Source organism: Mirounga angustirostris, unplaced genomic scaffold (assembly GCF_029215605.1).
Source record: "Mirounga angustirostris isolate CCGP_5_RB_7025 unplaced genomic scaffold, mMirAng1.0.hap1 SCAF_14, whole genome shotgun sequence".
NCBI lineage: Eukaryota > Metazoa > Chordata > Mammalia > Carnivora > Phocidae > Mirounga > Mirounga angustirostris.
Window position 1 is genome coordinate 61,951,467 of NW_026991722.1, and position 14,530 is coordinate 61,965,996.

At 48.5% G+C, this 14,530-nt stretch overlaps 1 protein-coding gene across 4 annotated transcripts in view; it reads right to left on the bottom strand.

Annotated features, from left to right (window-relative positions):
- GNAL (G protein subunit alpha L) overlaps window positions 1-14,530 on the bottom strand; it is a 149,183-nt gene that overhangs the window by 8,758 nt on the left and 125,895 nt on the right. For all 4 annotated transcript variants that reach the window (XM_054510376.2, XM_064577997.1, XM_045887098.3 and 1 more), the window contains 6 exons: window positions 9,348-9,402; window positions 8,092-8,165; window positions 7,508-7,566; window positions 7,080-7,200; window positions 5,002-5,132; window positions 2,631-2,698 (listed from right to left, as the gene is read on the bottom strand). In XM_054510376.2, the coding sequence (XP_054366351.1) occupies window positions 2,631-2,698; window positions 5,002-5,132; window positions 7,080-7,200; window positions 7,508-7,566; window positions 8,092-8,165; window positions 9,348-9,402 (508 nt within the window). The remainder of the gene's footprint in view (window positions 1-2,630; window positions 2,699-5,001; window positions 5,133-7,079; window positions 7,201-7,507; window positions 7,567-8,091; window positions 8,166-9,347; window positions 9,403-14,530) is intronic.

Below are 14,530 nucleotides of genomic sequence, written 5' to 3' on the forward strand. Positions count from 1 at the left end.
TTATCCCCCCGCCCTTCCTGCAAAGCATCTTGGGAATCAGCTGTTGGAGAAAAACCGAGACCCCCTGCTGTGCTGTCTAAAGATGTTCCTCAGGTTATGACAGTCCTCCTGGGAGGAGGACGGACTTATTTTAAGCAATAGTCAGGCTTCTCTTGAGCAACTACAATTTTTACAAGACTGATGGACACTGAAACGTGTGGGTTAGGTAGCTGGAGCCCTGCAGCGCTCGGGGGAGGGACCGGCACCCGGGGAGGGGGCGCGCAGTGGGTGAGGGAAGAACAGGCTTCTTTCTGTACTGATGGGACCAGTGTGTCCCTGCCTGAGCCACACGAACATAAGGCAGAGCCGTTATAGAGGGTGCCGCAGTTGGCTTATCTCTAAACACACTAAACATTTTCTAACACTTCTAAACATTTTCATTTTAAATGACAGAAATAAGCTTGTCAAGGAAAGCTGGGCCGTTCCAGACTGCTTGCCTGGCTCACCTGAGCCTCATCTCCGAGGCTCTCTCTTAAGGAGATGATGTTCAAGGTAAAAGAAAACAGGGGAGCTCATAAAATGCCAGGATGGGAAGGCCAGTTAAAACATGCAGGCTTCTACCAGATGCCAGAGCATCAAGACCCAGGGTGCTGACCTCATGCTCTGCCTTTGAAACCTTCTGCTCTAAAAGGTTTGGGGGGACGCCTGCCCGGGAGGGCCCCCTGGCCCAGGTCTGGACGTGGGCTTGCTGGTGGTTTCCAGTCTGAGGCGACAGGGCTGCCTGAGGGTGACGAGGGGAACACTGGGGGCTGGCCACCCGGCCCTCCCTCCGTTCTGAGGTCCTCCTGCTCTGGGGATGATTTGGGCCTCCCCGTTGTGGGAGGAAGTGACCCTGACTGCGACAAACCTCCTGGTGGCCAGTGCCCTCCGCATGTGAGGACATGTGAGGAGAATGCTCCCACAGTGTGTGGCCCTTTCTCACTGAAGGGCTCTTCTCATTATGCCTTCCCCCTTCTCTGCCCAAGCCCACCTTTCCCTCCTCAAGGCCAGGCCCCCCCACATACCTCTCCCTCTCCATGTACAGCCTTTATTCCCCGCCCCGTCTCGGAGCCTTCTATCGTCGAAGTTATTGTTTTGCCCACATTTGTTCCTGTCCAGATTCAGCACCGATCAATAACCATGTCTGCAGCCCGCCCTGCTGCCTTCGCAGTCTGGGGTCAGGGGTTCCAACTCAAAACTCCTTAGATGACTCACTGACCCGGGCAAATAACACCATAAAAAACGTAAGTCAGGAACCCCTAGGCTTTTATTTCCCTGACTTGCAAGCTGCATGCAAGCCAGATTGAGTCCACTGTTAGAGAATAAAAGATTTCTGCCCAACATCCGAATGGTGGGGGCATGGCTATTCATTTTGGGAGGGGGTAGCTCTGTTTCTAATCTTTAAATGCCTACTGTGCACACTTAGTTAACTCTCAGTTCTCATTAGAACAGCATTTTATGGAACACCTTTTATGTGTTTTTCTATTTTATGGTCTTGCAAGATGCTCCTCAAAAAGGGAGCCTGTGATATGCTACAAACTAATCAATCTACCTTACTGACGAGATTGGCCATGCACACCAGCACAGCAAAGGTTCCGGACAGTCTGACGACAGAGAAACCTGTCTCACTTGATTTACACAGCATTTCCCGGACTTCCTCACTGCAGGGCCTTTCCCCGCGCTGCCTGTTAAAGTTGGGGGAAACACTGTTCATCAGAACTTACTTTGGGGACTTGATTTTCTTCTCCTTTTACTTTCTCATTCAGTATAGGATTCAGGAGGCGACCAACAGGGGCCGTTGTGGGAAGAGGATAGAGAAAAAGGCTCCCCTGAGGAGTCAGGCTGGTACCCGATCCCCAAGGAAATGCCAGGCACGCTGTGGACCATCTGCACTGCAGACTGGGCTGACCCCCACCTCCCTGGAAGCACACGGTCCATGTGTCCAGTGCTGTCAGGCACTGCTGGGAAAATGTCCTTGGTGTTGTGGCATCTACTAGTTTCAAGCTAGTAAAAACTCACAGGTAGCTACATGCTGCAAGTTATTCAAGAGACTATGTATGGATGGATGGATGGACAGATAGATAAATAAAGCAAATGTGACAAGATTTTACCAATTGGTCAATTTAGGTGAAGAGTATCTGGGAGTTAATTGTATAAGTCTTTTGCTTTTTATGTAAGTTTGAAATCATCTCAAAATAAAAAGTAAAAAAAAAAAAGAGAGAGAAAGAGATATCTGAATTTATCTGAAGGTCTGAATTAGCCTTTTGGGGGTGAATGAAGGGAGAGGTCTGTCAAAGGTCTCTTTCCTTTTGGAAAATACAACAAGTGACCACAGTCTGGCTCTTCTCAGTGCCATTCCCTGGGGCCTTGGGCACAGTAGGAGAAGTGCTACTAGGCTCCCTGTTCTTGCTTGGCAGCTGTGTGACCTGAGGTGAGTGGTCCAAACTCTCTGAACCTCGGTATGCTCAGTGGGGAGAGGAAGCGACACCTTCCCTCATCTCTCATAATTCAGGGGGAGATTAAATGAGATCATGAAAGGGTAAGTAATATGTACATTGCAGAGAACAATATCACTCTATGGTGGTAAGAAAACAAAGACTCAAACTGCTTACCAAAAACAGGTCTCGGATAAAGAACTTAGCCCGCGTCACTTTGGGATCTTCTCCTGCATCTGGTGTTGCTGCAAAAACGACAAGTGGAGTTTAGTTTAAATAGTGTGAAACAAAGGTACAACTCTATGGAAAACAGAAGAGGAATTAGAAAGCTGGGCTCCCGCACACTCATGGCACTGGACGACGCTTGGAGCAAGGCCAAAAGCTAAAATGGAACTTTATTTCTCTCATCTAGCTCTGATAAAAGTTTTGTTTTTGTTTTTGGCGGTGGGGAATGACTCCCATTCAAGTAAAACGAGAGCCTGTCTCTGAACACTGACCAACCCCGCGGCTGCCTTCCCCTTCCGAGCTCTGGTGAGAGAGAAGGTTCTAGAGGCTGTGGTTTCAGCAGTGGCTGTGCTCACCTGGTCTGCATTCTCCTTCCTTAGCCTTGTTCTAGGGAAGACCTCCCGGTTTGCTGTTCCTACCACCGACTCAGGGTGTGTGTGGGGGGAGCACAGGATCCACTGAATATGTGTGTGGGAGGAGCACAGGATCCACGGAGGGTGTGTGTGTGTGGGGAGCACAGGATCCACGGAGGGTGTGTGTGGGAGGAGCACAGGATCCAGGAGGGTGTGTGTGGGAAGAGCACAGGATCCACGGAGGGTGTGTGTGTGTGGGGAGCACAGGATCCAGGGAGGGTGTGTGTGGGGGGAGCACAGGATCCACTGAGGATGTGGGTAGAAGAACAGGATCCACTGAATGTGTGTGTGGGAGGAGCACGGGATCCACGGAGGGTGTGTGTGGGAGGAGCACAGGATCCACAGAGGGTGTGTGTGGGAGGAGCACAGGATCCAGGAGGGTGTGTGTGGGAAGAGCACAGGATCCACTGAATGTGTGTGTGGGAAGAGCACAGGATCCAGGGAGGGTATGTGTGGGAGGAGCACAGGATCCACAGAGGGTGTGTGTGTGGGAGGAGCACAGGATCCACGGAGGGTGTGTGTGTGGGGAGCACAGGATCCACGGAGGGTGTGTGTGTGGGGAGCACAGGATCCACGGAGGGTGTGTGTGTGGGGAGCACAGGATCCACGGAGGGTGTGTGTGTGGGGAGCACAGGATCCACGGAGGGTTGTTGTGGGGAACCTAGCTAGTAATATTTCCTGGCCAGGCCAGGTTTGGCCTCAGCTTGTGGTGAGATTAAGTCCGTGTTGGTAGGGATCATAAGTAGGACTGTGGTTGTGTTTCAGAAAGAATTTGGCAGAAATTCCGAGAATGTTCTGGAAAGTTGAGTGAGCAGAGTAAGGGAGCCTGGGCAGGACGTTGTCTGGACCAGACCCAGAGCTGAGAAAAGGCGAAGGAGGGCCAGAACCAAGACAGAGAGGAGGGAAAGAAGGAAGAGCACAGTGGACGCCTGAGTGCTGACTGTCCAGGGTGCGGGGCACGGGGGCCTGGCTACTGGGAGAAGAAAGAAGGCCCGGCTTGCTGGCGCCCGTAGTCCAGGGAAGAGAGGGCAGCGGCAGCCAAGCTCTGCTGACTTCTTGTAGGCAGGTGACTGGCCACCAGGCTGGCCGAGGTTAGCCGGAGGATCACCACGAACCACTTCTTACCTGAGTTTCCCTAGTTTCTAGGAAAGTCCCTTTCATTCTGCTTTATGTAGTTGGGGGTTCAAATTTTAAGAAGTGGTATCGTTTCGCTGCAAATAAATCCCTCCCACGAGGTGGCCCAGCGTGTGCTGAGAACTGAGGAGCAGCCGTGGGAACCGGGGTCTGCCCGGGGTGGGGCCTTCTGTAATTTAGCACTGAGAGGCCCCCACTCAGTGCCTGAACCCTGCAGGTGGTTGGCCACCCTGGTGGTGGCCAAAGTCATCGCTGGGGACAAGAGAGGTGGACGTGGTGGCTGAAAGTGTGGGCTTGGGCATGAAGGTTCAGAGGCTACCTGTCCTGGCAGACTCTACCTGAGTGACCTTGAACAACTGACTACCTCTCTCAGCTCACTTTCTACAGGAAAACAGGCAAATAACAGAAAGGGTCATTTCTGGGATTACAGTGAGAGTCAAGGTCGGCTGACACAGTGCCCAGTTCACGACAGACCCAACCAAGGCACCAAGAGACAGAACTTAATTCAGCCAATGACATACTCACACCCAAAGGTGCCCTGTCTCCTGCACAGTTTGAATGCAAAGTCAAACCTTGACATTCTTACACATGGAATCCGAAATAGGACACTGTAATATGCTCGTATTTTAAGGTGGGGCAGTAGTCCAGAGGATTGATTCAAATTAATTGGAATTCCCTAAAATTGTCAGAACTGTTTGCACTACAGTAACAGGGCTATTAAAAAAAAGCAATCAATCCTTTTCCTTAGTCAGGAAAAACTAGTTTTGAAATCTTACCATCTTCAGGAACAGTATAATTTGCATACTCTGGGAAATAATCTTCAATTTTTGATTTCCCTGCCAAGACTTTTTCTGCCAACATATCCTGTTTGTTCAAGAACAAGATGATAGAAATGGTCCGTAACCACCTGAAAAGAGAAATAAACGTACCAAGTTCACATCCACGAGTACATGAAAGTACCTGTAACATAGGAGTTGCTTGCTGAAAAGAAGAACACTGCCATCTTCCTGAAATGTACAGGATTTAGAATTATGTGATACACCAATCTCGTGGACCCCTGCTCCAGCTGCAAGCAAGACGTTCTTATAATGAGTAAACCGTATAATAAATAAATAGAGATAGTTGATTTAGCAGTTCAGTATTTTCAAATTCATCTTTCCTGGGAATGTAAATTTCTTGGCACCAAAGCTAAGGGTTATTTATGGAATAAATACACCTGGATTTTTGCGCGGCAGTTTACTAATAAAGGGTGGGAAAATGAGATGTTAGAGCGTTAATAACAACAACAAAACACATGAGTCATTAGCTAAACACACAGAATGTGATTTGTAGCTGGCTTGGCTCTTCCTGTGCTGAGTCTGAGCAGGCTGAGGTTCTCCAGAGGTGGAGCAGGATGTTAGACTTTGGTCAAGGCCACAGCATTGGACAGGCTAAGGAGAGGGGCTCAGGTACAGTGACAGTGAAGGATGGGGAAGGTTCTCTCTCTGTTTTATTAAACAGACACAGAGCACGGGCTTAAGATGAACTCAGTATGTGCATGAGCAAAGCCTTTGTAAATTCTATTATTTCAAAGGAATGAAGCTGATGATTAGTGCACAGGAATCTTACTATGAAGTAGAAACACAATCCATTCTTCCTCCAAATGGAAATAGCTTTACTGTTCCTTGTTATAAAATAGCGAATCCTGGTAAAAATGAATTTTTAATTATAGAAAAATTAATCATAGAAAAAAATCAAATGTAATTACTATTAGAGGCAACTATTAGAACTGTTATGTTTTTACTTCCAGGTTTTTTCCTATCATCAGACATATTTATAAAAACAAGATCATGGTGTTTTTAAATCTGCTTTTTCATTTAACAATATTGTGGTCATTTTCTCATGTGACTTTGTGTGTTTACATATATATATATAAATATATATAATATGTAAATATTATATATAACATATATATGTTTATATATATATAAATTTTTAATGACTCCAAAGTGTTCTTCCGTATAGCCAGTATTTCCTCTTTTTCTTTCTCACTGTCTTAATACTATTCCACTGAGAACAGTTGTTGAACACTTTTGATAGAGAAAAACTTCTCTGATAAACCAAATGTTTTGCAAGTTCAGCTTAATGTTTCCTGTTCCTCCTTGGTGATATTTCTTCTTAAATAGTTCAGAAGATACTTTGATTTTTAATATCTATGTGTGTATTGTGTATGTGTGCGTTTGGTGGGTATTCCTTTCTAAAATAATCACCCTTTGCAACAATAGCAGTTTCAAACATGACTATGCTGTGCTTTTGACCCGTAAGGGATCTTCTAGAGATTATCTAGTTATTTGTGGATGGTACTTTCTAAGTTTCAAAAACCAAACAAAACCAGTTTTGAACCCTAGAGATAATCTTGAGCTTTCAAAACAGATATCTGAGTTTTCTTGACAAAGCACTGTCAGAGCGTCATCAAAGAATACTCCCCATACTAAGTGTGTCTATGCATGAGATGGGCCAAAAAAGATCCTGCTGACGGTTCTGGATTTATCAGCACGGAAAGAAAATATATCTGGAGAATAATAATGAAAGTAAGCTGAGTGGTATTTTTCATGAAAGAAAATTTGCAATTTCCAGAGGTGCAACTGAATTTCTTTCTTTTTTTTTTTTTAGATTTTATTTATTTGACAGAGAGAGACACAGTGAGAGAGGGAACACAAGCAGGGGGAGTGGGAGAGGGAGAAGCAGGCTTCCCGCCGAGCAGGGAGCCCGATGTGGGGCTCGATTCCAGGACCCTGGGATCATGACCTGAGACGAAGGCAGACGCTTAACGACTGAGCCACCCAGGTGCCCCTGAATTTCTTATTTTTATCACCTGTTGTTCCAGATGCTTTCGAAGAGGTCCAGGGACTCTCTGAGCCTGTTGGTGTTGTTATCTTCCCGAATCACCATGTTGTAGCTGCTGCAGGCGGCGACATAAATGATAGCTGTGACGTCTTCGTGGGAGAAGAGAGACAAAGAGAAGCGCCTCCGTTAGAGAGCCACTGCGTGGTCATGATAAGGTCTACATCCAACTGCTACTCATTTTCACCCCGGGATTATGAGAATGACTTAAAGAAGCACTGTGTGTTTCAGTAATGTACCCCATGAGCCTATGCTAAATGTAAAGCTGGGATGCTTCGATTCCTGATGAGATTCACATTTAAGGCACGTAATAGATGGTCTAATTCAAAGCTACTGAAGCACAATAGCAGGAATGAGTGTGAGAATTCATCCCTATTCTTGAGAAAGCATAGCAATCACCGTTAAAGCACTGGATCCATTTTCTTCTCTCGTCCCTCTGGCCGCCGACGTCAAACATGCTGTGGAGGAAAATCAGGCACGATCATTTGAGGCGAGACCCCCTCCGTGTCCCTCCTCTGCCGTGGCTCCGGGCCCGTGGCACTGCTCCCTGTGTGGCCTCGGCAGATGGCTCTGCCCGCTCTGAGGTTCTGCACCATTGCCTGGCCCGGGAGTCCACACCCCGTTGTTTCTTGGGGTCACAGGCCTCACCGTGCAGTCACCAGGCCGGCTCGGGCCCCTCTGCTCAGGGCAGCCCTCAGGAGGCATCCCCCTGCCTGGATGGCTGCTCTGGATAGTCCTCACCTTCTCAGGTGGCCCTGGCTCCCACCTTCCTCCCTGCCCTACACTTAACTGCATGCCCTTTAGGGCCACAGAGTCTGTATAGACTTATCCAGAAGGGTAGTGAGGCACAGTTGGGATGACTGAAGCCCCAGGGTCCAGCCCATGGCAGGAAGGCCGGGCTCCCTGACCCCATTAGGCCCCAGCAGGCAGCCAGGGGGGTGTCCGACTCCCCATCTCTGGCAGGCCTGCTCTCAACGACTTACTGAAAGTTTACTTTGTCCACTTGGAATCGGGTCTCGAAAATCCCTGATGTCAGGACTCTGCATCTGAGAAGATCCTGAGAACAAGAAGACAAACCAAGTGGCATCACCGTTCTTCAGAAGGAAAGCCCTGAACGCAACCGCAAGCATAGTAAACAAGTTTTTCAAATAACCACTTCTTCCAATTGTGAGAGAGACAATGATACTTAAAAAGTCAGACAAATGCTCTGCCCCCAGCCCCCTGCCGCCCCCCCAAGCAGAAAGTCACAATTAATGTGCTGGTTTGGTCTTAGAGACTTAAGAGCTGTGCTTTTATTTTCTTTAGGATTTTTTTTTTTTTTAAATCACTTCTGCAGGGGTCCCAGGGCGTCCTGTCACAGGTGCAGCTGACACGGGGTCCTGGTGGTGCTCTGCTGCTGTGCCTTCCTGGAGAGCCACCTGCTGCGGGTGCACGCCGATGGGTGAGAAATCAAAGGCTCGACTGCTCTGTCGGATAATTTTGAGCTCTTGGGGTCAGCCTCTCGGAGTCGTGGATTTCAGGGGAGAGAGGAGCTCAGGCCTCCAGGGGAGGCAGAGAAGAGAGAGCCGCCAGGAAAGGCCCACAGCCAAGGCCCTCCAGGGGACACAGACACTGGGGGAGTCTCGGACGGGCAGTTCGAACGGAGCCCCCCAGCTTCCTTGGAGTTCACTAGCTCCTGAGGTGTCTGTGGGGCTCCTAAGCTGAGCAATTCGGAGTGATCCGAGTCTCTGTGGATGCCTGATGGCCAAAGGTTCCAGGGGGCACGGAAGCTCCCTCCCTGCTACTTACACATGGGCAGTGGGGCACTTTGATCCAGCTTAACCCAAAGACCACACTCTGAGTCGCACCTGGAGAGCATGCCTGTATGTGTGACCCAGCCCAGGGCCCACAGTAGAATGGGCAGAGTGGACGAAGCCGGAGAAGCAAAGGTTGAGCTTGCTGCGGACAGCTGCAAGAGCAATGGGAACTGCACGCTGCTATCCCACAGACAAAGTTGTTATGACGTTGGCAGGTTAGAAATCCAGGACATTTTAGAGAGCTAAGTCAGGCGCTGCATCACAGGGTATGGTATATATACCCTGTGCACATGCAGGGACAGTGGACACAATTGCAGGAAGTAGCTGTTTTATGGACTTCGCCCTTTCATCCATTTACAAATCATCAGTGAACAAACACTGACAATTCCTCAATCTCGCCAAGTTCAAGCAGGTAGGTGACTGCGGGCTCTGGCTTCACATACCTGGTCTGTGGGTGTGTAGTCCACCAAACTGACACTGTCGATTCTCTCCAGGAAGCTGAAAAAAAAGCCGGCACATGCTCAGAGGTGTTCTCGGGTGGCTTTCTCCTGGGCGGTGGGTCTAGGGGATGGGACAGTCACCGAGGCACCGGAGGGCAGGGGCAGGTGGGGGAGCTGGGGTACATTCTGCCTTTCCTCCCTGACTATGTACCTGCCTAGACAGCACAACATTCCTGACTGAGGGGCTAAGGCTGCATTTTCTTTTCTTCTTTTTACCTCTGCTTTCCCCCTTTCCTCTTACCCACAGTTGGGGGGGTGAGGGGCTACTCAGACATTGGGAAGGGGCACGGGGCCTCCTTCAAGGCTAAGCTAGTGGCAGAAGGCCATGTGGCGGTGTCAGTACAACGCGGGAGCTCGGAGATGCTCCTGTAGCGTGATGAGTTCCTAACAACGTCCGAAAGTTGCGTGCGAGTGTGCGGGCGTCAGCAGGCTTCATCTGGTGCGCACCTGGAGGGACACACGGAGTGAAGGGACAGGAAATCACGTGGTATCTGCACGTGGAAGAAGACGTGGACGCGAGGGGCCCCGTGGGCACGTGCTCTCCCTCCTCACAGAGAGGCCCCCTGCCCATCTTAGCTAAAATCTCCACGCCAACCTTGCTTTATTTTTCTACGTGGTACCTACCACGGCCTGACATGATTCCCATTTATTTGTTTTACGCTTATTATCTATTTCTTCCTCCAAAATGCAAGACCCACGGGGCATGTCTCGGTCTTGTTGGCGCACGTATCCCCAGCACCTAGTGCGGGCCTGGCCCCCCCATCTTTGTTCGATGAATGAACGTCTGCTCCCTTCCTCCGCCCGCAGCTGAAAGAGGTAAGTGAGCAGGTGGCTGAGAGGCCCAGCCCATAATGGACACTGTGGAGACTGTCAAGACACAGGAGGACATGGGGACTGGTTAGCTGGTGAGCAAGGAATCCTTCTGGAGCAAGGGCTTCAAAGGGAAGGAGAACATGGAGGGGAAGGAGGGGTTTGAGTGGCCCCTGGTCTCCTGACTGTGGGTGAGGCTCCAGCCCTGGGGAGGGTGAACGTGCCCCAGACTAAAGGGACACGGCCGACTTCCTTGCCTGTCTAACTCAGCGTGGTTTGGGTTCCTTTACTGAAGTAAAGTAATGGAGCATTAGGCCTTCCTCGAATGCTCTAATGCTTGTGGGCATCTGCACAGTGCAGGACAGGGGTCACCCCCGCCCCCCATCTCCACATGCTCCCTCCACTAGCCTGCCTGGCAGGCCCGGGAGATGCTTCCAGCATGGGCAAGAGGGAGGCCAAAGACACATTAAGATCACTTAATTCCCTTGGCCATTGTATCTCCTTCCTCCTGGGGAGCTAAAGAGAGCTCCCAGTGGTCCAGGATGGTGGCCTGGTGCTGGGGCGACATTTTGGTGGCCCTTCACCCAGGCACCCTGTGCACAAGGGCCAGCAGCTCCACACCCAAGGCCTCCCTTAGAGCTGCAACAGAGGCGGCCCCTGGCCTCAGCCACAAGCCGACTGTCGGAAGGGGCGAGAGTGGGTCGGCTGGCGGTAGGGATTTCCTGTCAGAGACCGGAAGTGGCAGGACAGCATCAGGAATGAAGTCATGTCAGCTAGGGTGGTGGTGGGCGGGTCTGTGGCGGCACCGCCTGCCATGGGCGTTGTCGGAGTCATCTGCTCCTGGAGAAGGACTGCAGAACTATGGGCTGGTGGCAAGGTTGCAGAGAAGCCAAAGGGGCCGTGATCCGCCTGGGGCCTCTCTGGATTGGGGGCCGCGAGCCCCGGGAGGTGCTGCTGTGTGCCTACCAGAAGGTGGGTGAATTGGCTGGGGGCAGAGCTAGTTCCCGAGGGGGAGGAGTTTGGACAGAGTGCAGACAACCCTGCGAGAGCCACAGGCGGGGGCCCCTTGCTAGCTGGGGAAACGTAGGAGGCCGGGCTTGCTTGAGGCCTGGTTTGAGAGCCATAGTGTCCTTTGGCTCAGTCCTTGCTGGCCTTGAATTTGGCAGAGTGGAGAGCACATCTGAAGTACACAGTGAGTTCCCGCCCATCTGGCATGAAAAGGGCAGAAGGTCTCTGTGACAGAGTGAGTTCTTGGCTCCTGGAAAGGGGGCTCTGGTCTGTAGCCCAGACAACAAGGTGGGTCCGGTGGGAAGATGAGCTGCCTCCCTCACATTGGGCTACACTAATTGATTACAGAGATGGTCTGTCCTCTTGGCAGGAGACATATAATACTGAACATGTGATACAGAAACCAATCATCTCCGAATAAAGGGGCTAGAAAATTAAATATGGAGGTTTTGGCTATAGTTAGAGTTTAGGAAACACCCAATTTCAAACAGGATGCAAACAGGGTGGAGGTAGGTGGGTGAATTGATTCAGATGGTAATAACTAGTATAAGTAGAAACAATGAAATGTGGTTAAAAAAATACATCAAAAGTTCTTGATAGATGTGATTAAAGACTGCCTTCCAAAGGAAGCGGTGGGAGTACCTTACAGAACGCTATTAAAAATAAGCGGTTCAGAGATGCCAATAACAAAGGCAAAGATGTCAAGTTTGTACCCATCCCTAATCTCCAGGATGGATATTGGAAGTTCCTTCCGGCTCTGATAGTTAATGATCTAAGTGAGATCCGAGAGGCATCAATGAACATTTTCAAGAGTCCCTTCTACATCGTTCCTGATGCTGAATGGTATTGTGAGTTCATGCATTTCAAATTTGTGCAATGAAAATAAAACGTGAAAATCCCTCCCCCGAATGTGAATGTGTCGCCTAGTTCTTTGAAAGACCCTCTAAGGCATAAAGGAATGAAAGAGAAATCTATAGTAGTAGATTTCTGCCAGCCTTTGGTTCAGTGTATTTTCCAGCATGTTTTAGAAGTGCTTCAGATTGGAGCTCCTAAGATAGTATCTATAGAGAGATGCGTTTTAAAAGGGTCTTCTAAATCACACACAGAATTTCGTTAAGACTACATGTTAAAGGGTTAGTAAAATTGTCTTCTTAAATATGCCACTGCCTCTTTAGTGGAAAAATTAACCAGATTTAAGAATCAACCTTGGAGACAGTTCACTCACACTAGATACAGAGTTGCAAGATAGTACCAAACTATACTTTAAAAAAGTCACGATAGTGATATGGACTCTACAAAAAAGTAGTTAAAAAGCAATTTACTTTGATTTTTTTCCCATTATTTCCTGCTACCGCTGAGGATATTCATGTTTGCAGAAACATTTTCATTCTCGTCATTTAGATCCCCTTCTGCTGGATACTGGCACAAGATAGTGCATTGTGTATTTCTCATCTGCTGTCTGCTATCCCACTAAAATGGCTCAAAAGTCACAGTGTTCTTGTGACCATGCAGTTGGTCATGAGGACGGACAAAGGATTATGAAAAGATGAAAAACACTTCTGTTAAATACCTTTAAACAATGAGATCTGAGAAAAAGCACCAACTAAATGTAATTAAAAAGTATCCGTAAATATTTTGTTTGTGAAAATGTAGCAAGCTGGAACTGTCAAAGGTTAGTAAGAAACTTCTCTCAGTGTGTTACTGAAATTTACTTCCTGGTGCTAATGTACATGATATAAAACTACTCTGGAGGAGAAAAATATTACCCGCACAGTGACAAGGTACCAGGCAGTTCTGTCGCGCGGCAGGTTAAGATCCGTGCTACTTAGAAGGGGGTCCTCAGACCAGCAGCAGCACCTGCAGACCTTGGGGATGAGGATTTGCAGCTGAGCCATATCCCCTGGTGGTTCTGACCCGCAGTATCCCCGGGGACTCAGTGACCCCTGTGCATGTCAAAGTTTGCGGAACACCTTTCCTCTCCGTTTTTCCTGCCACCCTGCTCTAGGCTGTCTCGCTTCACTGGGATTATACAGTTTTCCGACGATCACGCTCCTGCTTCCTTCCTCGGGGTAAAGTTCACATTTTCAACCTGGCCTCCAAGCCCTTCCCAATCTGTCCAACCTCTTCACTCTTTTTGACGTCTTGACATCGAACAAACCCTCCACTTGCAAATCCCCGTATGGCTTTGGGCTTCTCCGACCTTTGTGTAATTCCCACTTCTTTTTCTTTGAAGCCCCAGATTCAACCCTACCACCTGCAAGAAGCCAGTTCTAACCACTGCCGACACTGATTCCATTCTCTGTGTAATGTTCATGATTTGATTAGCATGGGCTACTCCCTTATACTGTGACTTACTCCCTTTTTAGAAGTCAAGGTATAAAACACGTCATGTGTGTCAAGTGCACTAATCTTAAATGTTCATCTTGATGACTTTGTAACGTTTGCATACATTCATGACCGTTTTCCTCTTTACGCGTATGGTTTATCTACCTAACTGTACTGAGGACTGTTTAAGGCAGAAGTGTGTCTTTTTTTTTCTCTCTAGAAAGAAGCCCCAGATAGCCAACATCTGATATACTTCAGTCTAAATCTTTTACTGTATTCAGTCATTCTGAATAAAAACTGCTGAATTGTTTGTCCTGCTACTATTCAAGAGGGAGGGAGGATGTATAAACCCTGAAGAGCAAGAGCGAACATTTCAATTTGGGGAAATGCGCTGAAGGAAAAGGACACAGTGCTTCTGAGACACAACAGGGCTTTGGCTGAGTGCCCACTGCACCCCCTTTTACTCACTGTGTATGTTGTCATTAGAGAGCTCTAGGCATGATCACGGGTGAGAGCCCCAAGGGAGCTATGCATTCACGCCAGGGACACGATCAGAGCAAACTGAGCTGGGTACCACACCAGGCCCAGTAATTGTGACCAAGACAGACATCGTTTTACCATCTAGTCATAGAAAAACAAACCTAGATAAACCATTTTACTAGTGCATCAGTTGATTAAAAAAAAAAAATTACAAGTGGATATTCATCAGTTTATTCAACGTCCACCGGCTTGTAGCTTTTTGCCAATAGTATTGAAGGTCTTGAGCTTTGGATTTTGGCTACAGAAATGCCTCCTAGAGAATGGTGTGCTTATTACAAGGAAGCATCTAGAACCCAAGGTCCCTCACTTCTGCTTTATGATGTGAGATTTGTTTGGCTAACTTGAGACTATGTTCAGTTAATAAGGTTAACAGACTGGTGCTAATTTTAGGTGGCTCTTTGCCAAATCAGGACACAGGGTAGGCACGTGGTGTACAAGACTCA